At 31.2% G+C, this 25,012-nt stretch overlaps 1 protein-coding gene and 2 pseudogenes across 2 annotated transcripts; all 3 read left to right on the top strand.

Annotated features, from left to right (window-relative positions):
• Positions 1-1,264: 1,264 nt before the first annotated feature.
• Positions 1,265-23,321, top strand: LOC124941357 (cysteine synthase-like). Of its 2 annotated transcripts, XM_047481669.1 has the most exons (10): positions 20,883-21,122; positions 21,209-21,318; positions 21,395-21,452; positions 21,577-21,840; positions 21,909-22,046; positions 22,134-22,185; positions 22,267-22,346; positions 22,611-22,670; positions 22,783-22,863; positions 22,955-23,321. In XM_047481669.1, exons 1-10 carry the CDS (start codon positions 21,078-21,080, stop codon positions 23,045-23,047), a joined length of 981 nt encoding a protein of 326 aa, XP_047337625.1. In that variant the 5' UTR covers positions 20,883-21,077; the 3' UTR covers positions 23,048-23,321. The 2 variants fall into 2 exon arrangements, with proteins under 2 accessions (XP_047337624.1, XP_047337625.1); XM_047481668.1 differs by lacking the exons at positions 20,883-21,122; positions 21,209-21,318 and adding exons at positions 1,265-1,336; positions 1,424-1,533 and having other exon boundaries at positions 22,611-22,863.
• LOC124941197 lies at positions 1,762-3,305 on the top strand (annotated as a pseudogene).
• LOC124941358 lies at positions 11,002-13,061 on the top strand (annotated as a pseudogene).
• Positions 23,322-25,012: the final 1,691 nt, after the last annotated feature.

Raw genomic sequence — 25,012 nt, 5'->3', positions numbered from 1 at the left:
AAGTTCTGGTCTAATAGTTTATTAAAGTTGAACAAGCAAAATAAGAGCAAATAATTGATAAATATAAATTGATACATCATACGTTGATATTTGAAGTATGGAATTTAAGTATTTTGATTAGAGACTCACTTTGAATTATTTTATAAAAATTTTGAGATATCCTAATTTTAATCTTTTAAAAGTTTATCCCAAACAAACTAACGACTTTGTTATTACAATAACCTATTTTTTTTTTTAAATTAATTTACCACACTTATAAAAGATTTATTAATTTCTTCTCTTTCCAAATTTTCAATTATTTTCAAACATAACACAAATTTTTTAAAACATTTAAATTTAATTTGGTAGTCCAAATTAATTGACCGAGCACAAAATTATGTCATTCATAATTTATGTGGATACATACCGTACACAAAATTATATTAATTCAAATTTTATATGATAAATAAATCTCTTTTTTCAAATTTCTCAAGATTGTTTTCTTAAATCACACATTGTTTAGTCAATCAAACTACATTAGACAAATTATGGTGGGATAAATCTCGAAAAATACCTACTTAAAAAAAAATACTTTTAAACGTATTTAAAGATTATTTAATTTACAAACGTGATAAATAATTTAAAAAAACGAAAATGATATGTTAAAAATAAGATAGAAGCCGGTTAATATTTATTTTAAAAAAATTAAATGACAAAAAATTGTGATCTCATATGTCCTAATTAAAATTAGACCGATTTTGTTCAAGCTTTAGAGATTGAACCTTACAAAATCCATACAAATTGGAGTCTGAGTTGAATTAAAGACATTTATAAAGTTATTTACAATATTGGTTTTCCTTAAAACTAGTTTGAGTTGAATTTAGATAATATAATATTTTAAAATATTATTTTAACACATATTTATAAATTTCAATTTGTTGCCGTTGAAATTCAAAAATGTGAAGTATATTTGAAGGTTGTATAATAATAACTAGACTATTCGTTAGATTCTTCTCTGTGTGTGTTTTGAGGGTTTGCTTCGATTGTGTTTGAACGCGGTAACGCGGAGAGAGCTTCATCTTCAAAATTCCGTCATGATCGTAAGCGTGAAAATGGGTCCAATCGACTGTATATATACTCATCCACTTATCCCTCCAAATTCATCATCTTTTCTTCTAAGATTAAGAGGTATGCATCATTAATTTGTTTGCTAGCTTGAATCAGTAAATGGGTTTGTAATCTTACAATCTTGTTCTATATGTTTGATGATTCCTTCTTATTTTAGATTGTGCAGTTATTAAGTGTTTGATTCAAAATGGCAAAAGGGAAGCATATGATTGCAAATGATGTTACTGAAGTGGGTTTGGATTGTCTTCTTTTGAATCCTTTACCTGTAGATTCTTAACACTCATTTTTGTTTGTTGTTTGTTTTCATGAAATGTAGTTGATAGGTAATACCCCTTTGGTATACCTCAACAATGTCGTGGATGGTTGTGTTGCTCGAATAGCTGCCAAGCTAGAGATGATGGAGCCTTGCTCCAGTGTAAAAGACAGGTACCAAATGAAATGAATCTAGACTATGCTCTTAAATTCTTGGAAAATTTATTGGCTTTTTTATAACAAATATTATTGATATGCAGGATTGGTACAGTATGATAAAAGATGCAGAGGAGAAGGGATTGATTAAACCTGGGGAGGTTAGTTTCATCTCTTCTTGCCATTTGTCCATATTTCTAGATGAACCCTTTTGTTGATACTGAAAAAATGATGTTTTTTGCCCGTGAAGAGTGTACTGATTGAACCAACGAGTGGTAATACTGGTATTGGGTTGGCATTTATGGCGGCCTCAAAAGGATACAAGCTGATTATTACCATGCCGTCTTCCATGAGTCTTGAGAGGAAAATCATCCTCAAAGCTTTTGGAGCTGAATTGGTCCTTACTAGATTCCTGCCAGGGGCATGAAAGGGGCTATGCAGAAGGACAGAAGAGATCATGGCAAAGACTCCCAATTCCTATATTCTTCAGCAGTTTGAGAATCCAGCAATCAAAGGTTTTTTTTTATCTTTTGTCCTTAAACTTGCTTAAATGTAGCTCTGAGTTAAATCTCATAATTCCACTCAAATTATTTTAGGTGCATTACGAGACCACGGGGCTGAGATCTGGAAGGGAACAGGTGGCAAAGTTGCTGCTTTTTGTTCCGGGATAGGTTACTGGAGGTACAATTACTGGTACAGGGAAATTCCTTAAAGAGCAAAACTCCAATATTAAGGTTAGATCCTATTTTATTCCTGTATATGATGGAAAATTAGCAATCTGCAACTTCTAATTCATTGCTGTTTTTTTTTTTTATCTTTTTTATTTATGAATTCTGACAGTTGTATGGGTAGAACCTGTGAATGTGCAGTTTATCTGGAGGACCACCAGGTGAGTTCATGTAGGCTGTGCATCGTATGTTAGCTTGACTATAACTGGACAGCTACGATTCTCCCTTTCACTTTGTTAGATATTTCTGCCCCCTGCTTAGGAAATTGATTATATAATTTCATCTTGTATTTAGGTCCTCATAAATCCAAGGAATGGTGCTGGTTTTATCCCAAGAGTACTGGATGTTGATTTGATCGACGAAGTAGTTCAAGTATGTATGCCTTGACGTTTCCATTTTTCATTGATATGGAGTTTATCTGGAAACTTAGTTTGTCACAATCACGCCCATTGAAAGATTGCAATAGTTTTATATGGACTAGTGTGACTTTTACTAAACATAATAAATTTCGATATTTTTTGGATCATGGTTCGAGATCACAAAATGTGATAACAAATAAATAGGTTCCTGAACTCCTCCTTATGGTGGTCATCGAGATATAATTGTCGTTACTATTCTGAAGTTAGGATTTGTTCTATGCAGATATCAAGTGATGAAGCTATTGAAACTGCAAAACTTCTTGCACTGAAAGAAGGCTTGCTGGTAAAACAAATATTTCCTCTTTCAACCATACTTAGAGAGATTCACTTTTATAGGATCTGTCTTTTACTTATGGACTTTGGAATGTGAATTCAGGTTGGTATATCATCTGGTGCGGCTGCTGCAGCTGCAATTAAGTTAGCAAAGAGGCCAGGAAAATGCTGGAAAACTCATTGTTTGTAAGTTTCTTCATCTTGAACTGCATGCAGCATCCTTTCCTATTTTTTTCAGTCCTTCACCTCTTTTTCTTTTATGTAATCCAACAGGCGATATTTCCTAGCTTTTGGCGAGAGGTATTTGTCGACTGTGTTGTTTGATTCATGAAGAAAGAAAGAAGCCGAGAACATGCTTTTTGAGCCATGACTCCTCCTCAGCAGCCCAAGACAGTGCCTCATATTTGTGATCTGGAATCACATTTACTGTGTGTTTTTATTTATTTTATGGTTATATGAACACCTTTAGTTGTATTTCTCAAGAAGTTGCCCTAATGTGTGTCAGATTTGGGTTGGCTGAATTAAATAAAGCTAAAATGTAAATATTTATGTTTAGAAAACAGTGTTGTCTAACTTGGAAGAATTTGTTTGTTGTAAGGTTATATTAAGATTGATTCAATTTTATGACTAAAAGTTTCTTGATTTTTACCCATTAGAGTAACTGTCTATCAAAGTTGGATCAGTGATTGACGTGTGCCAATTTCGATTCTTAATGAAGATAGGTTCATACAAATTATGTTCTTGGTTGAAGATGGATTCATACTTCATAGCTTTTTTTCTTCTCTATATATTAGAATAGACAGAAGTTTCAACCAAGATTTTCATAAGTTATATATCAATATTATAGAATAATCGGAAAATAATGGTTCAACATTTCCGTTAGAATGCCTAAAAAAAGTTATAATAGTGGGTTGTATGCTAATTTTCTATATTAAAAAAATAAAAATAAATAATACAACATTTTGAGAAAAAAAAAGAAAAGAGTTTAACATTGTTCTTAAGTTCATTCTTTAATTAATCAATAAGATAATAAAGTAATCTAAAAGTTAATAACTAATTTTAATGACAGTTTATTACTTTTAATAAAACATTTATTTTAATAACTAAGTTAGTTAGTTTTAATTTACCTCTATAAAATAATTTTTATATTGAGATTTAATTGATAGAATAATACAATTTTTAATTTTCATATTCTTCTTCAAAATATTAACAACAATAACAGTCAAAATTATTATTTACCAAGTATGAATGTGTATGTGTTTCAATTTTTTTAAACTAATAATATTAATATATAATTATCTTATTTGTTAAATTTCTTATACACTAGTTTGGGTTTGATTCTCATTATTTACATATTAAAAAATATATATATATATATATACGTTAAACTCAAGTTCTTTATAATTTTTATATTAAGTTTTTAAGTTCTTACATTCTAATTTCTGAATGCGTTCATAATTTTATTATACCAGAGTAATCTAAATAAATATATATTTAATGATTAATATAGAAAACCAAAATAATTTTTTAAGTTTAAAAACACCTAAAGAAATATTATGCCTATAGTTTTAAATTAACATTTAAAACTATTTAAAAAGCTTACAAACATATAAATTAAAATTCCCACAAAGTTATTTACTTTAATTGGTTAAGTTATATAATAAATATAGATAGCTAAAAATGGTTTTGACCATATATCTTTAAATGAATATTATATAGTCATTTCGGTTATAGTTATAGGTGGTTTGATTGTTTTGACGGAAACGAATATTATTATTCTATTAAGAATCAAAATTATCCATTATATTTAATAAAAAGACAGTAAGATTGAGTAATGAAAAATATTCTGAATTTTATACATTTTCTTTATAATTGCATCATACAAGTAATCAAAATTACAGAAAAATTGAGTGAAACATATTATGAATTTTATACATTTTTTTTATAGTTGCATTGAATCATACCAGAATAATCTAAATATATATATAAAGAAGAAATAAAAAAATAGTGTTCGATTTCTATACAAAAATCATTTTGAATGAATTAATTGCGGTCATATTTTACCTCAAAATAAATTCCGATAAAAAAATAAAAATAAAATAATAAAATAATATATAGTTGGTTGATATGTTTACTTTGGGAGGTCTATTCGGGAAAACAGTGAAAAAGTCGATAACTCATTTATTTATTTTTAGTATTTTTAATTCGTTAACACCCTAATTCTATATATGTATTTTGGTGGATGAATATGTTTTACTTTTTAATTGTTGTTTTTTCCTTATGTTTAGAATATATTTGATGACATTTTTTTTATTTTTTCGGTTATATATCTTATTGCAATGAAATTATTAATATATATATATAAATAAATAAATAAATGCAACCAATTATTTTTATTAAAAAAAGTTCATTGATATTTATATGGTTGGGAAATAAGTTGATTGATGTCTTGATTCGTTTACTATTTGGATTTATGTTTTTTTTTTCATTTATATACATTTTTAGACAAAATTATATTAATAATTTATTAAAAATAATAATTGATGACTATCAATATAGAATTTAAGACAAACTTGTATAATAATATGATAAATAATTTTATTGAGCTTTAAATAATCCTTAACATTATGTTTTGAACTTGAGTCTGAGTAAATCGATCAAATCGAACCAAATTCAAATCAAATTGAACCGACCAAATTAAACTTATTACGGTTTATTTTTCGCTAAATAAAACCGTTAAAATTGATCAAATATTTAAAAAATAAAGATTAAATAATTAGATAGAAAGAATAATCGAATATTAAACTAATGATAGTAGATTATCAAGGATAAAAGTAATTAGTAAGCATGGTTAGTGTAAAGATTTGTGAGTAGATTATCATGGATATTAATTATTATATCTCCAATAGATAAATTTAATCTTAATGTTTAGTCAAACAAAGTTATATTGTGTAGTTTTTTTTTAATATAGTAGATCTTTTAGCTCATGATATTGTGTTTATATAAAGACAATATAAATTTATTCAATATTTTCAATGAATTATGCTAGAACATATTTTTAATGACATTATTCATATTTATATATACATTATTTATGAATTTTGATACAGACCTTGGTATTTATTTGTATACATGGTTTATTTTATTTTTTTTGAAAAATGTTAACTTTTATTAAAAAAACTTAAAATACGTTAAAACGTTACAAAAGAGAAAGAAAAAAATAAAACAATAAATAAGAAAACAACATAAGAATTTTAAATGCCTATAACATCAAAAAAAAATTAATCCCGTACAAGTCCTTTTTTTCAGATTAAGGTCAACGCATATAACATAAATCTTTTGAGACGCTCGTATCCATAATTTTTCCCATCGAAAACTCTTTTATTTCTTTCTTTCCAGATTATCCACCACATGATGAGGGAAATTAGTTTCCAGTCGTCCGCGATTTTATTGCACACAATTTAATCCATTTGACCCAGAAGTCAGCGACTTTTGATGGTGTATCCCATTGAAATTAAAGGATGTTATGTAGAAGAGCCCACATGCTCTTGACAAGGTCACAATGAAGAAGATTGTGATCAATGGATTTTTCATTCTTGATTCTCCAAACGAATGTTGAATTTGCTAGAGAAATAAAATCCTTTCTTTTTCACTTTGTTATATGTCAAAACTCATTCATCGATAACTTCTCAACCAAAAAATGATACTTTTGATGGAATTTTTTATTTCCACACCTCTTTCCAAGGAAATCGGGATGGAGTTTTTTAAGAGACGCATGATAAATGTAACTAGTTTTAAAATTGGGAGAGTCGGACAGAGAAAACTTGTCGTTAGTCTCTAGGTCAATCGAAACGTTGGTATGAACATTTATGAGGAGATCTCCTCTCCTCTCCACTTCGGTGGAAAGTCGTCTATTTAAATGAATTCTCCGAACAATTTAGTTAGATATGAGACCAAAACAGTTTTCACTTTATCCTCCTTTTTACTACGATCTCAAAAAGATCCTGATAAAAGTTTGACAATTTTCGTTGTGTGTCATGAATCATTCTAAAAATCGATTTTTTACCATTACCTACCGTAAAAATGAGAAGGGGTGGAGTTTCTCCATTTTTGCAGATACGGCCCCATAGGCTTCTACCCATAAAATTTCTCCCAAAAAGAGACTTTCATTCGTTATCTCGAAGTTCGTACTTGACGATGATGTTTCTCCAAAGACTAGTGTTTTCGTTGAGAAATCATCACCGCCATTTACAAATGAGTGAAGTGTGAAAAAGGAGAAGTCATTGATTCTGAGTCGTCGTCAATAACGTGAAAGCTTCGTTGTGTTCATCTTACCAATGAGTAATTTTTAAATGAGAGTTAGAGTTGCCCTAGAGGAAATTCTAATGATTTTTTCCATTCCACTGGCCACCGATGTAGGGATAGGGAAGAGTGACATAGTGAATGTTGGGATTGTGAAGAGGGAGTTTAATGAGGACCCAACCTACGCCTTTAGAGAGAAGTTTGTTCTTCCAAATTGCCAACTTATTTCCATTTTCTCGATGATAGGATTCCAATATCATTGCAACTGTATTTGGCACCAAGATACTTTGATGGGAGGAGAACCAATTCTGAACCCCAAAATTTTGGCCAAGGACTGAGTGTTATGAACGTTAACGATGAAAAAAAATTTAGACTTTTCTCTATTAATCTTCAGCCCCGAGCATGCCTCAAAAAATTAATAAAAATCTTTTGAATAGAATGAAAGTTTTCTGTCGTAGGTTTAGTAAGACAAAGAGAAAGTAAGTGATGTATGTAATTGGGTTTTGTCGTTGTTCCTATATTAATTCACGTGAAAAGACTAGCGTTGATGACTCTCTTGAATAGTTTTGACAAACCTTATATAACCACCGTGAAAAGACGGGTGATAAAAGATACCCTTGTCTAAGTCCTCTTGAGCTCTTGAAAACCCCAAACACCGTGTTGTTTATAAGAATTAAGAACTTAGGTTCAGTAACACAAGTTTTGATCCACCTCCTCAATTTCACTCCAAAACCCATCTTCTCGAGAAGAGAAAAAAGAAAATCTCAAATCACGTGATCAAAAACTTTTTCGATATCAAGTTTACAAAGGCAACTCGTCCCATTTCTTTAGTAATAGAGTCAATGAACTCATTTGCAATGAGAGAAGCCTTGGTGATCTGTCTCTCTTGTACGAACGTCATTGGTTAGGAGAACTGAGTTATGGTTAAAATGGACTTTTGAGCCTATTAGCTAAAGTTTTCACCAATATTTTATAAAAATCGTCACAATGCTAATAGGTCTAAGTGTTTGAGTTCCTTGGCCTCTGAATCTTCCTAACAAGGAAATTAAAGCTAGAATTTCAGCATTTTTCAAAGGAAGTCGTAGCATGAAAGTGCTTGACGAGCTCAAATAGTCAATTTTTAATAAATTCTCAAGACTCTTAATGAAAACGATTGTGTATCCATCCGGGCGGGTTGTTTTGTCTCCATCACAACTTGTAATAGCGTTCGAATTTCTTCAATTGTAAAATCCTGATCGATAGAGAACTTTTGTTGCTCGCTAATTTTATTAAAGTCGTTTCCTCCCAAAATCGGTCTCTACAAATAGGCCATTTACAATTTTAATAAATTCCCTCTGTGACAAGACTCTCATAAAAGAGAGGAGAATGAAATCCTGAATGGAATTTCTTCGGACAATCTCCATCCATTCACCTTAAAGAATTAGATATTTGATTATATTTTCTTCGATAGTTTGCAAAGTTGTGGAAAAACTGTTATTAGAATCCCCCTCATTGAGCCATTTACATCGTGATTTTTTGTCTTGCGTTATCTTTTTCCAATTTATAAAAAAACGAGTTTTTCATGAGGCTGCATCTGCTAGAAGTTTTAGCTTCAGTCAGATCTCGTTCTTCTCCAACTATCAATGTTATCAATATCTTGGAAATGTTAGTAATGTTAGAATGTAAGGGAGCCAAAGCTGACTTGCATCCATTCTTATGAAATTTTTGAGGATTTTAAAGTTTAAAAGATAGGATAAAACGATGGTCCCCACTTCCGACAGAAAGTTGTATACATTGTTTATATTAAATAGACAATATATATAATATATATATATATATTTACCATATTCTGAATTCAATGGTTTCAATAAAACTCCTAGACATTAGCTTGTCTGGAACCAGATTAGAACCTTTTGGGAGACCTACTCCCATAGAAACTGTCTACATGAAACTGTCCCTTGGCCCATAGGTCCTGCCACAATGTTAAAATTCTAGCTCTTCTAGAGTGATATCTCATTGATGGCTCAGCCCGAGAAGGGGGCCTTCTTCGCCTTCCACCTAGCTAGCGAAACTGATTGCAAAAGAGGGGAAAATTGGAGGAATTTTCGATATTCCTTTTTATTTTCTCATTCAACAAATAAAATCTCCGTCCCTTGGGACCAACAAGGGTAGTACATGAATATTCACCTGTTGTCCATCGACTACGTCTTTCGGCCTGATCTTCTCCCTACTTCAAATCAAATCAATTGAATGTCCGACCACAGATCTCTTTATAGTTGTTCTAGAACAATTAGAAAACTCTTCGTTTTGAACTTTGAAGACGATCAGTAAGATGATGTTCGACTCTGATTTTAGTAAAAGGAGAGCTTTCACTTTCTGGAAAAAGTATTAGTACCATTTTTTAATTCTTAGAAATTTCATAATACGGCTAAGAACCAGATTTGAACTTGTGACACGAGGATTTTCAGTGTCCTTATCATTCGTGTTCGAATATAAACAATGGACATTTATAGAGGTTTCTAATCTAACGAAACTGAGGAAATGAATAAGTAGCAAAATGAATTAGAATTAAAAAAAGACAAAGATGTGTATTATATAGGATTGGTCGACCAAAGATGAACGATACACTTCTTGATAATGGAATTCGGGGACAACTACCGTAATAACAACCTTTTTTAATTCATCTCATGTGAACTCATGTGAACCTGTGGATTTTGATTCAGTGGTTGTATTTTTTTAATCTTTTCGACCTTAGTTTCCTCACTTGCAATATCAAGATTGTTTGTACCTTTTCTTTATCTATTAGCATCACCGGAAGTGATGTTGATTATTCAAGAATCGAAGTTAATTTGCTTTGTAAATGAATATATCAATGAACTCATCCTACAAAAACGAATGGTCCCCTCCGTAACGCTACGGCACATGGTGCATTTCCCCAAAGGTTCCTAAGGTTTTGCCAAGTTTTTTATTTTTTTTATTTTGTGTCGTTCAAGAAACTTTGTTTAACAAATTCGGTAATAGATCAAACCGCCAAATCAATTTTCTTAGTGGTTCAAAAGTAGGGTCCCCAGATAATAATCCGAGGAAAAGTGATTCAAGTTCAACATAGTACGTGACGTCGCTCAAAACCGACAAATTAACAATTTTGACCGTCAACGATTTTGATGTACATTTTGATAAATAAATCGATATGAACCACAAGTTTGAACTTGTAAAAATTTTTGATCAACAGTTTCCAAATATTTTATAACCCTAAACAACAAGAAATCTCATTTAATTATAAGATATATAGAAGGGTTTTATGATTATCATATTGCAAGTGGATCATAAAACTATTCGTTTCAATATTCTATTGCGGGTTTGTAGATTTCTGCTCGAGGGTTTGTAGATTTGTGCTCGAGAGTTTGTGGGTTTCGTGGATTTGTGTTTGTTGTACGCGGTAACGCGGAGAGATTCAGAGGTCATTCTCAAGATTTCCATCGTTATAATAATGGCTCGAGCGGACTCTATATATACTCATAATCTTTTCTCTCAACCTATTCCTCTTTATCTTAGTCTCTAGTTCTGCAGTTGTTGTTAATCGTTTCAACCCCAAAATGGCAGAGATCATGAAGAGTGTGATGCAAATGATGTTACGAAGTGAGCTTGGATTATTAATATTCTGTTTCTTTTGATTCTCTTATGATAGATAGATGTAATTTTGATTTCATAATACTATCTATATTGATAGGTAATACCCCTTGGTATATCTCAACAACATCGTGGATGGCTGTGTTGCTCGTGTAGCCGCCAAGCTAGAGATGATGGAGCCTTGCTCCAGCGTAAAAAGACAGGTACTACTAACTAGGCCTATCCCTTATAATGATTGTTTTGTAGTTATGTAATGAACCAATTCTTATCGATATGCAGGATTGGGTACAGTATGAATCAAGATGCAGAGGAGAAGGGCCTGATTAAACCTGGGGAGGTTAGTTTTCATCTCTTCTGACTATTTATCATATTTAATTTGTCCATTTCCAGATGAAAACTTTAGTTTTTTTGTTGAAAACCGGTTGTAATCTTGTATTTGTTTTGGTGAATGATTATGAAGAGTGTCATGATTGAACCAACGAGTGGTAATACTGGTATTGGATTGGCATTTATGTCGGCTGCAAAGGGATACAAACTAATCATTACCATGCCATCTTCAATGAGTCTTGAGAGGAGAATCATCCTCAAAGCTTTTGGAGCTGAGTTAGTCCTTACAGATCCTGCCCGGGGCATGGTTGGGGCTATGCAGAAGGCAAAAGAGATAATGGAAAAGACTCCCAATTCCTATATTCTTCAGCAGTTTGACAATCCAGCAATCCAAAGGTTTGTTTTTCATACTTAAAAGCTTGCTATAATTTTTCATGTAATATAACTCAATGGAGTTGTTTTAGATACATTACGAGACCACTGGGCCTGAGATTTGGAAGGGAACGGGTGGAAAGGTTGATGCTTTTGTTTCCGGGATAGGTACAGGAGGTACAATTACTGGTACAGGGAAATTCCTTAAAGAGCAAAACTCCGATATTAAGGTTACATCTTTTTTCCTACCGAGTAAGTGGTATATGGCGAAAATTGCAATCCAGCTTCTAATTCGTTGTTGGTTTTACTTGTGACAGTTGTATGGCGTAAGAACCTGTTGAAAGTGCAGGTTTATCTGGAGGAACTCCTGGTGAGTTATGTAGAATGTAGGTCCTTTCTTCTTTTTCAGATATTTCTGCTTCTTTCTTTTGAAATAGATATACAATTCCACGCAGGTCTTCATAAAATCCAAGGAATTGGAGCTGGTTTTATCCCAAAAGTACTTGATTTTGATTTGATTGACGAAGTTGTTCAAGTAAGTAGATCCTTGAAGTCTCTCCATTATCATTTTATGTTAGATATTGATAAACTGGTTTTTGTCACAACCATGATCTCATTAGAAAATCGAAAGAAACAAAACTGAAAGTTTTTTTTTTTTTTCGTCGGTTATAAGATTGTTTTCTTGATCAATATCCAAATTATTGTATGGACAAGTAACATAATTGTCATGTATTTTTTGAAGCTACCTTTATCTATACACTTGGGATTTCTGATCTAATTCCGCACATATGTTTTGCAGATATCAAGTGAGGAAGCTATTGAAACTGCTAAGCTTCTAGCACTGAAAGAAGGCTTGCTGGTAAGAAAAACAAATATTTCTTATTTCATGTACACTTATATTGACCTTTATAAGATCATCGTTTACATCTTGCTGGTCGAACACATCGTTACATGTGAACTTGTGAATTCAGGTCGGTATATCATCGGGTGCAGCTGCTGCAGCTGCAATTAAGTTAGCGAAGAGACCAGAAAATGCTGGAAAACTCATTGTTGTAAGTTTCTTCATCTTAAACTGCATGCATAATCCTTTCTTATTTTTTTTTTCAATCCTTCACCTCTTTTTCTTTTATGTAATCCAACAGGCGATATTTCCTAGCTTTGGCGAGAGGTATTTGTCGACTGTGTTGTTTGATTCATTGAAGAAAGAAGCCGAGAACATGCTTTTTGAGCCATGATTCTTCCTCTGCAGCCCAAGACAGTTGCCTCATATTTGTGAATTCTGAATCACATTTAGTGTGTGTTTTTATTTAATTTTATTCTATAAACACCTTTTAGTTGTATATTCTTAAGAAGTTTCCCTAATGTGTGTCAGATTTGTGGTTGGCTGAATTAATAAAAGTTAAAATGGTACATATTTATGTTTAGAAACAGTGTTGTCTCAAGTGGAAGAATTTGTTTGTTGTAAGGTTATATTAAGATTGATTCAATTTTATGACTAAAAGTTTCTTGATTTTACCCATTAGAGTAATTGTCTATCAAAGTTTGGATTCAGTGAGTGATGTGTTAATTTTCATTCTTGATTGAAGATGGGTTCATACCAAATTCGATTCTTGGTTGAAGATGAGTTCATACTTTATAGGTTTGGTTAGTCTTTTCTATCTATATCAATATTATATACTAAATCGGAAAATGATTGTTCAATTCTCCGTTAGAATGCCTTAAAAAAAGTTACAACTGTGGGTGTAATGCTAATTTTCCATATTGAAAAAAATAAAAATAAATAAATACAACATTTAGGGAAAAAGAAAAAGAAAGTTAACATTGTTCTAAGTTTTATCCTTATTATTTATTTAATCAATAAGATAATAATCTTAAAAGGTAATAACTAATTTTAATGACAGTTTATTATTTTTAATAAAACATTTATTTTAATAACTAAGTTAGTTAGTTTTAATTTACCTCTATAAAATAATTTTTATATTGAGATTTAATTGATAGAATAATACAATTTCTAATTTACATATTCTTCTTCAAAATATTAACAACAATAACAGTCAAAATTATTATTTACCAAGTATATATGAATGTGTTTCAATTTTTTTAAACTAATAATATTAATATATAATTATCTTATTTGTTAAATTGCATATACACTAGTTTGGGTTTGATTCTCATTATTTGAATATTAAAAAAATATAAATTTATATTAAACTCAAGTTCTTTAAAAAATTTATATTAAGTTTAAGTTCTTACATTCTAATTTATGCATGCGTTCATAATTTTATTATACAAGACTAATCAAAATAAATATATATTTAATGCTTAATATAGAAAACCAAAATAATTTTTTAAGTTTAAAAACACCTAAAAAATATTATGCCTATAATTTTAAATTAACATTTAAAACTATTTAAAAAGCTTACAAATATATAAACTAAAGTTCCCACAAAGTTATTTTATTTAATTTGTTAAGTTATATAATAAATATAGATAGCTAAAAATGGTTTGACCATATATCTGTAAATGAATATTATATAGTCATTTCGGTTATAGTTATAGTTGGATTGTTTTGACGGAAAAGAATATTATTATTCTAGTTAAGAATCAAAATTATCCATTATATTTAATAAAAAGACTGTAAGATTGAGTAAAGAAAAATATTCTGAATTTTATACTTTTTTTTATAATTGAATCATACAAGTAATCAAAATTACAGTAAGATTGAGTGAAACATATTATGATTTTTATACATTTTTTTTTATAGTTGCATCGAGTCACACAAGAATAATCAAAATATATATAAAGAAGGAATAAAAAATAGTGTTTGATTTCCATACAAAAATCATTTTGAATGAATTAATTGCGATTATATTTTTGCATCAAAAACAAATTCCGATAAAAAAAATGATAAATTAATATATATGCGATTAACTGATGTGTTTACTTTGGGAGGTCTATTTACCTCCGGTGGAAAAGTTCGATGAACTCATTAATTTTTTGAGTATTTTTAACTCATTAACCCTAATTTTTTATGTAATTTTTTGTTAATGAATATTTTTTAATTGTTATTTAATTGTTGTTTTTTCCTTATGTTTAGAATATATTTGGTAACATTTTATACATTTTTGTGTTGGTTTTAGGTTATATATCTCATTGCAATGAAGTTATTAATATATATATATATATATATATATATATATATATATATATATATATAAAATGCAACCAATGAAAAATAGTAGATCTTTTAGCTCATGATATTGTGTTTATTTAAATACAATATAAGTTTATTCAACATTTTCAATGAATTAGGTTAAAACATCTTTTGAATGACATTATTCATATTTATATATACACAGGGGCGGAGCCAGGATGAAAAATTACATGGGGCTGACTCCAACTTGAATATCAGATTTAACTTTATATGCTCCGCTTTTTTTTTCAATAAAATTTTCACGATTATTCGAAGATGGAGACTCGTCATGCCCTCTCAATGCACACGGTTGCAAAGTGAGTCACCGAGTGCTTTCAATAGTTTGCTGTAAGCCGTAATCTGTTATTTTGTTTTTAATCTGAAGACTATGCATTCAGTACTTTGTCAATATGACAAGGATATTCATTAGATTATCAAGATATTCAACTACCCTATTATGTGGTGAAATATTACATCCTATATGCATAACAAAAGAGCATCTATCCCAATCATTAACTCGCTTTCAGTATTTGAATCCATCTATTGTAATGTAGGGTTTTGGGGTTGCTTATGTTCAAACAAGAAACATGAGAAACAAAAAGCAGCATCTTTTAAAGAAGAGTATTCTAACCAAGTAATTTTCTTAAACCAATTACATTGGAACCGTCGATTTCGATTTCCAAATTTGGTCGGCGGGGTACTCATCCTTAATAGGTTGATATGACCACATCTTATATAGCTCGTCTAATTTCATCCATTTGATTAAAAGAATATTTCCATATCGGAATACGTAATGCTGGATCAGTTTAAGAGAACTTACATCAAAATTAATTCTAGAAGATTTGTTAGGTTTTTGAGCAGGGATATCAAAATCTTTATTTAAATACCGAATCAAACTAATGTAACTATTTTAACTTGTTTATAATATTAATTTATATTTTCTTATAAATTTTTGAAATAGTTTAAAATTAAGAAATATAAAACACTATTATTATTTTAATTTTTATATTTTACCCTTATAAATAATTTGTATTATTAATTATATTAAAATAAATAAAAAAGAATGTATAATTATTATATAAATATAATTTTAAAATAAATAATATTATTATATGATTTACATTATTTTATATATAATTTTTTATACTTTATTTATATAAATAAATCTTATTTATATATTAATTAAAATTTATGTATTATTATAAATATTTGTATATTAGAAAATATTGTTAGTATAAAATAAAATAATTATGAATTAATTTATAGATAAAAATTATATTTTAAAATATTATAAATAAAGTTATTTTGATCACCTGACCTTTTCATCACAGTTTAGTTATATAACCAACTAGGCTAAGAGTCACATGTTAAATACATATATAAAATGTTTTATTTTAAGATTTTAATTTAGTCCATACGTGGCTCCACCCTTGTATATACATTATTTATGTATTATGATACAAACTTTTTTGTTATTTATTTGTATACGTGGTTTATTTTATTTTGTTTGAAAAAGGTTAATTTTTATTAAAAAGAACGTAAAATGCGTTTAAACGTTATAAAAGGGAAAGAAAAAAATAAAACAATAAATAAGAAAACAACATAAGAATTTTAAATGTCTATAAGATCAAAATATTCCCATCCTATACAAGCCTCTTTTTTTCGAATGAAGGCGAACGCGTATAACATAAATCCTTTGAGATGCTCGTATGCATAACTTTTTTTTTGAAAACTCATTTATTTATTTCTAGATTGTTCACCACATGATGAGGGGAATTGGTTTTCAGTCATCCGCGATTTTGTTGCTATAACACAATTTAATCCATTTGGCCCAGAAGTCAACGACTTTTGATGATGTATCTCATTGAAATTGAAGGATGTTCTGTAGAAGAGCTCACATGTTTTTGACGAGGTCATAATAAAGAAGAATGTGATCAATGGATTCTTCATTTTTCAAACAAATGTTACATCTGCTAGCGAAATAAAATCCTTTCTTTTTTCACTTTGTTATATGTCAAGACTCCATCGATAACTTCCAAACCAAAAACGATATTTTTGATAAAATTTTTGATTTCCACATCTTTTTCCAAAGAAACCGGGATGGAGTTTTTTGGAGAGACGCGTGATAAATGTAGCTAGTTTTAAAATTGGGAGAGTCGGACAAAGAAAAATTATTGTCAGTCTCTAGGTCAATCGAAACGTTGGTATGAACATTTATGAGGAGATCTCGTCTCCCATCCACTTCGGTGGAAAGTCGTCTATTTAAAATAATTCTCCGAACAATTTGGTTAGATGTGAGACGAAAACAGTTTGCCACTTTAGCCTCCTTTTTACTAGCGATCTCAAAAAGATCACGATAAGAGTCTGATAATTTTTCGTTAGGGTGCCATGAATCATTCCAAAAATCGATTTTCTTACCATTATCAACCGTAAAAATGAGAAGGAGGTGGAGTTTCTCCCATGTTTTATAGATACAGACCCATAGGCTTTCTACCCATAAACTTTCTCCCAAAAAGAGGCATTCATTCGTTATCTCAAAGTCAGTACTTGACAATGATTGTTTTCTTCTATAAAGACTTGTGCTTTCGTTGAGAAATCTCCACCGCCATTTATAGATGAGTGAAGTGTTGAAAAAGGAGAAGTTCTTGATTCCGAGTCCTCCGTCAACAACGTCAAGCTTCGTTGTGTCTCATCTTACAAAATGAGTGATTTTAAATGAGTTAGAGTTGCCCTAGAGAAAATTCCTAATGATTTTGTCCATTCCGCTGACCACCGATGCGGGGATAGGAAAGAGTGACATAGTGAATTTTGGGATTGTGGCGAGGGAGTTCTTAAAGAGGACCAACATACCGCCTTTAGAGAGAAGTTTGCTCTTCCAAAGTGCCAACATATTTCCCATTTTCTCGATGATATGATTCTAAATATCACTGCAACTGAATTTGGCACCGAGATACTTTGATGGGAGAGAACCAATTTTAAACCCCAGAATTTTGGCCAATGATGGGGTGTTATGAACGTTAACGATGAAAAAAAGTTCAGACTTTTCTCTATTAATCTTCAGCCCCGAGCATGTCTAAAAAAGAATAAAAATCTTTGCAAGAGAATGAAGGTTTTCTGTTGTAGGTTTAGTAAGACAAAGAGAAAGTAAGTTAGATATATAGTTGGGTCTTCTCGTTGTTTATATATTAATTCACGTAAAAAGACTAGCATTGATGACTCTTTTGAATAGTTTTGACAAACCTTCCATAATCACCGTGAAAATGAGGAGTGATAAAGGATCCCCCTGTCTAAGTCCTCTCGAGCTCTTGAAAACCCCAAACACCGTGCCGTTTATAAGAATTAAGAACATAGGTTCAGTAACACAATTTTTTATCCACTTCCTCCATTTCACTCCAAAACCCATCTTCTCGAGGAGAGAAAAGAGAAAATCTCAAGTCATGTGATCAAAAACTTTTTCGATATCAAGTTTACAAAGGAAACACGTCACATTTCTTCTAGTAATATAGTCAATGCACTTATTTATAATTAGATAAGCGTCGGTGATCTGTCTATCTTGTACGAACGTCATCTGGTTAGGAGTAATGAGTTATGGAAAAAAGACTTTGAGCCTATTAGCTAAATTTTTTGCCAATATTTTATAGAAAATCGTCACAATGCTAATAGGTCTGAAGTGTTTGAGTTCCTTGGCCTCTTGAATCTTCCTAACAAGGACAATAAAGTTAGAATTTTAATATTTCTCAAAGGAAGCCGTAGCATAAAAGTGCTTGAACAAGCTCAAATAGTCATGTTTAATAAATTCTCAAGACTTCTTAATGAAAGCGATTGTGTATCCCTCTAGGTTAGGTGCTTTGTCTCCATCACAACTTGTAATAGCTTTCCAAATTTTGTCAATTGTAAAATCATACTCGATAGAGGACTTTTGTTGCTCGCTAATTTTATTAAAGTCGTTTATTCCCAAAATCGTTATCTCGCAAATTGACTCTATGAGAAGACTCTCATAGAAAGAGAGAATGGAATCCCGAATAGAATTTGCCTCGACAATCTCAATCCCGTTCACCTTAAGGATATATATCTGATTATATTTTATTCGATAGTTTGCAAAGTTGTGGAAAAACCTGCTATTAGAATCCCCCTCTTTGAGCCATTTACACTGTGATTTTTGTCTTGCGTTATTTTTTCCCATTTATAAAAAAAATTGAGTTTTTCCATGAGGGTGCATCTGCTAGAAGTTTCAGTTACAGTCAGATCTCGTTCTTCTTCCAAATTGTCAATGATATCAATATATTGGGAAACGTTAGTAATGTTAGAATGAAAGGAGCCAAAGTTGAATCGCCTCCATTCTTTAATGAAATTTTTGAGATTTTCAAAGTTAAAAGAAAGGATAAACGATGGTCCCCACTTCCGACACAAAGTTGTATACATTGTTTATATAAATAGAGAATATATATATATTTACCATATTCTGAATTCAATGGTTTCAATAAACTCCTAGACATTAGTTTGTCTGGAATTAGATTTAAAACCTTTTGGGAGGCCTACTCCCCATATAAACTGTCTACCTGAAACTGTCCCTTAGTCCGTAGGTCCTACCACAATGTTAGAATTCTAGCTCTTCTAGAGTGGTATCTCATTGATGGCTTAGACCCAGAAAGTGGGCCTTCTTCGCCTTCCACCTAAGCTAGCGAAACTGATTGCAAAAGAGGGGAAATTGGCAGAATTTTCGATATTCCTTTTTATTTCTCATCAAACGAATGACATCTCCGTCCCTCGGGACCAACAAGGGGTAGTACATCAATATTCACCTGTTGTTCATCGACTACACCTTTCGGCCCGATCTTCGTCCTACTTCAAATCGAAGCATTGAATGTCCGACACAAATCTCTTTTTAGTTGTTTTGGAACAATTAGGAAATTATTTGTTTTGAAACCTTTGAAGACGAGCAATAAAATGATGTTCAACTCTGATTTTAGTAAAAGGGCGTGAATCACTTTATGGAAAATGTACTTAGTACTTTTTTATTTCTTAGAAATTTCATAATACGGCTAAGAACTAGATTTGAATGGGTGACACGAGGATTTTAAGTGTTCTTATCATTTCGTGTTAGAATAGAAACAATGGAAACTTGATTAGAGGTTTCTAATCTAACGAAAATAGGGAAAGGAATAACTAGCAAAAAGAATTAGAATTATAAAAAGAATTTTTTTCAAAAAAGATGTGTATTATACAAGATTGGTTGACGAAAGATGAACGATACACTTCTTGAGAATGGAATCCTGGGACAGTCCGATCCTTTGTAGAAACTACCCGTAATAACAACCTTTTTTAATCCATCTCATGTGAAACTGTGGATTTTGATGCATATTTCATCAGTGGTTGTGAATGACTGATTTTTTCAATCTTTTCGACCTTAGTTCGCTCATTTGCAAGATCAGACTGTCTGTACCTTTCTTTATCTATTAGAATCATCTGAAGTGATGTTGATTTTGTAAGAATCGAAGTCGATTTACTTTGTAAAAAGAAGATATCATTGAACTCATCCTACAAAAACGAAATGGTCCCTCTGTAACGCTACGGCACCTGATGCATTTCCCCAAGGGTTTCCTAAATTCCGCCAAGTTTTTTTATTTTTAATTTTGAGTCATTCAAGAAACTCTATTTAACAAATTCGGTAATAGATCAAACCGACCAAATCAATTTTCTTAGTGGTTCAAAAGTAGGGTCCCCAAATAATAATATGAGAAAAGTGATTCAAGTTCAAAATAGTACGCGAGTCGCTCAAAACCGACAAATTAACGATTTCGCCGTCAACGATTTTGATGTACATTTCGATAAATAAATCGATCTGAACCACATACACATTTGGACTTGTTAAAATTTTAGATCAACAAGTTTCCAAATATTTTATACCCTAAACAACCATTGTTGTACAATTTGTTTTTAATAAATACATGAGGTCAAACAAATTGTACATGTGTATTATGAATAAGTTAAAATTAAGTTCTGAAACTAATAAAAAAACAAGAAATCTCATTTAATTATAAGATATTTAGAAGTGGTTTTATGATAATCTATCATATTTGCAAGTGGATCATAAAACTATTCGTTACTATATTCTATGCGGGTTTGTAGATTTGTGCTTGAGGGTTTGTGGGTTTCGTGGATTTGTGTTTGTTTGTACGCGGTAACGCGGAGAGATTCAGAGTTCATCTCTCAAGATTTCCATCGTTATAATAATGGCTCGAGCGGACTCTATATATACTCATCATCTTATCTCTCAAACCTATTCCTCTTTATCTTCGTCTATAGTTCTTGCAGTTGTTGTTAATCGTTCAACCCAAAATGGCAGAGATCATGAAGAGTGTGATTGCAAATGATGTTACAGAAGTGAGCTTGGATTATTAATATTCTGTTTCTTTTGATTCTCTTTAGATAGATAGATGTTAATTTTGATTTCATAATACTATCTATAGTTGATAGGTAATACCCCTTTGGTATATCTCAACAACATCGTGGATGGCTGTGTTGCTCGTGTAGCCGCCAAGCTAGAGATGATGGAACCTTGCTCCAGTGTAAAAGACAGGTACTACTAACTAGGCCTATCTCTTATAATGATTGTTTTGCAGTTATGTAATGAACCAATTCTTATCGATATGCAGGATTGGGTACAGTATGATCAAAGATGCAGAGGAGAAGGGCCTGATTAAACCTGGGGAGGTTGGTTTTCATCTCTTCTGACTATTTTATCATATTTAATTTGTCCATTTCCAGATGAAAACTTTAGTTTTTTTTGTTGAAACCGTTATAAGCTTGTATTTTGTTTTGGTGTATGATTATGAAGAGTGTCCTGATTGAACCAACGAGTGGTAATACTGGTATTGGATTGGCATTTATGGCGGCCGCAAAGGGATACAAGCTAATCATTACCATGCCATCTTCTATGAGTCTTGAGAGGAGAATCATCCTCAAAGCTTTTGGAGCTGAGTTAGTCCTTACAGATCCTGCCCGGGGCATGGTTGGGGCTATGCAGAAGGCAAAAGAGATCATGGAAAAGACTCCCAATTCCTATATTCTTCAGCAGTTTGACAATCCAGCAAATCCAAAGGTTTATTTTTTTTATCCTTAAAAAGCTTTCTATATTTTCCATGTAATAACTCAATGGAGTTGTTTTAGATACATTACGAGACCACGGGGCCTGAGATCTGGAAGGGAACGGGTGGAAAGGTTGATGCTTTTGTTTCCGGGATAGGTACAGGAGGGACAATTACTGGTACAGGGAAATTCCTTAAAGAGCAAAACTCCGATATTAAGGTTACATCTTTTTTCCTCCCGTGTAAGTGGTATATGGCGATAATTGCAATCCAACTTCTAATTCGTTGTTGGTTTTACTTGTGACAGTTGTATGGTGTAGAACCTGTTGAAAGTGCAGTTTTATCTGGAGGAACTCCTGGTGAGTTATGTAAAATGTAGGTCCTTCTTTTTCAGATATTTCTGCCTTCTTCTTTTGAAATCGATTTACAATTCCATGCAGGTCCTCATAAAATCCAAGGAATTGGAGCTGGTTTTATCCCAAAAGTACTGGATTTTGATTTGATTGACGAAGTTGTTCAAGTAAGTAGATCCTTGAAGTCTCTCGATTATTCATTTTATGTTAGATATTGATAAACTGGTATTTTGTCACAACCATGATCTCATTAGAAAATCGAAAGAAACAAAACTGAAAATGGTCTTCTCCGTTCGGTATAAGATTGTTTTCTTGATCAATATCCAAATTATTGTATGGACAAGTACATAATTGTCACTGTTATTTTTGAAGCTACCTTTATTCTATACACTTGGGATTTCTGATCTAATTTCCGCACATATGTTTTGCAGATATCAAGTGAGGAAGCTATTGAAACTGCTAAGCTTCTAGCACTGAAAGAAGGCTTGCTGGTAAGAAAAACAAATATTTCTTATTTCATGTACACTTATATTGACCTTTATAAGATCATCGTTTACATTCTTGCTGGTGAACACATCTTTACATGTGAAATTGTGAATTCAGGTCGGAATATCATCGGGTGCAGCTGCTGCAGCTGCAATTAAGTTAGCGAAGAGACCAGAAAATGCTGGAAAACTCATTGTTGTAAGTTTCTTCATCTTAAACTGCATGCATAATCCTTTCTTATTTTTTTTTTCAATCCTTCACCTCTTTTTCTTTTATGTAATTCCAACAGGCGATATTTCCCAGCTTTGGTGAGAGGTATTTATCGACTGTGCTATTTGATTCATTGAAGAAAGAGGCGGAGAACATGCTTTTTGAGCCATGAGTCCTCCCCAGCAGCCCAAGACAGTTGCCTCGGATCTTGTCCTGTAACCTGGTCATATTTGTGAATTCTGAATTAGATTTTCTTTTTTCTTGGTTACGTTTTTGTTGTATTTTCTCAAGAAATTTCCCCTAAAGATTGTGTGTCGCCTTACATTTGTGGTTGTCTGCATTAATAAAAGTTAAAATGGGACATGATTATGTATAGAAATATTGTTGTCTCATGTGGAAGAATTTGTTTGTTTTTTATGGTTATATCAAGAATAGTGCAGTTGTCTGACTTTAAGTCTTCATGAGAAAATTTCCATAACAGATGAATGTTTTGAGAGACATTAGTTCTTCTTCCTAATTATATAAAAACATTTGAAATGTTCTTTTCAATCAATAGGATTTTGTGTCCATGGTTATTGCACCCTATGTCGAAGGTAAGTGTTACCAAAGGAATCAAGTGCGATATGAATGTTACCAATTGCTTCTGTTGAACAATTAGTCTTCTTTGGACATATTGTTCTAGTTTAATTCATTGACATATATGGTAGGACTAGAACTTGATTTAGACTTGACTAGGTTAATTCTATACACATGCATTCTTAATCTATCTTGGAAGAATTACTTGATTGAAAAACCAACACCCAGCACCCGGAAGAGCCGACAAAGGTTTTTTATTGAACTTGAAATTTTACTTCCTCTGAGTTAAGAATAATTGAGCCTCGATCTTCATGCTCATTTCGTCTCCATGTGAACCATCCTGGCCTTAATCCAAATTCCAATATTTGGATCATTTTGATCGAAGTCCATGCATTAATTTTTGTATCCCAAATGAAATTCAAACCAGAGAAGCACGAAATTAGTGAGAAAGATGGGAAAATTAGTCTTAAATGAGAAATAACATAGAAAAAGGAAAAAAAACAAACAATAAAATAAATTCAGTATTTCTTCAATGGAAAAAATAACATCATCTCCTATCATAATTGTTCACTTAAACTTAAGACTTTCAAGTTTGAAATGTTTTTTAAACAAAAAAAATTCTCCACTTGAACTATCCTAATGAATTAAAAAAAATTAAAAATTAAATTATCCAATGACAAGCTGAATATGTATTGTTATTGAACTTGTAATGCAAACAATTACATCCTCCATTATATAATGGAGAAGTTTCATTAAGAACTCCAAATTAACAAAACCAAATAATTTATTGTTAACAAAATAAATTATTAAAACTAGTTAGTATAATTTAACTAATTAATAGTTTCTTAAATTATTTTTATTATTTTTTATATCTTTTCCTTAAATAAAACATAATAGAAACAAATTTAACATGGACAAAAACAAGTTGATAAAACATTACAATTCTCATAGTCATACAGACATGTCAATTTTCATTGAAGCCATTGTATAGTCACTTCTCAAACTTAATCTTCAAATAGTATTTCTTCATAACAAAAAATTTTAAATCTATAAATCTCCATCATAGCTCAATATTTGAGACATTTACTTTTGAACAAAGATTGCCTTGGCAATTTATACCGACAAAACCTCTTTTTTCTTTTTTTCAATCAAACAATCACTATCGCTAGGCCAATATCTTTCAAACAAAACATAACACCTCGTTCTACAACCCAAGTTTGAATAATTTTTTTCGGCTAACCCAATTCATAAAACTTGGCATAAAGTTAAGTGGAGAAAATGTGTAATTACCATATAGAAACACGTTTTAAAGACCAAGAATATCAACAACAAAAGTCGGATGGATTCACAAAGACTCTAGATAGAAGATGCCGAAGTAGTTCTGAGAATTCAATAATATTTTGACTCCAAGTATTTCACATTTACAATGAAATTTATGAAAACTGACCTACTACTTGTTATTCTAAACCAAATACTTTTCTGTAATGAGGTGGGTGGGAAGTATAGAGCCCAAACTTATTATATACACAGATACAAAGTTGTTTTTTTAATTCGAAACAGC

The sequence above is a fragment of the Impatiens glandulifera genome, chromosome 6 (assembly GCF_907164915.1).
Source record: "Impatiens glandulifera chromosome 6, dImpGla2.1, whole genome shotgun sequence".
Classification (NCBI taxonomy): domain Eukaryota; kingdom Viridiplantae; phylum Streptophyta; class Magnoliopsida; order Ericales; family Balsaminaceae; genus Impatiens; species Impatiens glandulifera.
This window is presented reverse-complemented; position numbering and strand designations above follow the sequence as displayed.

Excerpts from the sequence above, each read along its gene's own strand:
- LOC124941357 (XM_047481669.1), top strand. The coding sequence starts at position 21,078 with ATGGCAGAGATCATGAAGAGTGTGATTGCAAATGATGTTACAGAA. Across the intron at positions 21,453-21,576 it reads GCCTGATTAAACCTGGGGAG|AGTGTCCTGATTGAACCAAC; the intron begins GTTGGTTTTCAT and ends ATGATTATGAAG. Across the intron at positions 22,671-22,782 it reads CACTGAAAGAAGGCTTGCTG|GTCGGAATATCATCGGGTGC; the intron begins GTAAGAAAAACA and ends TTGTGAATTCAG.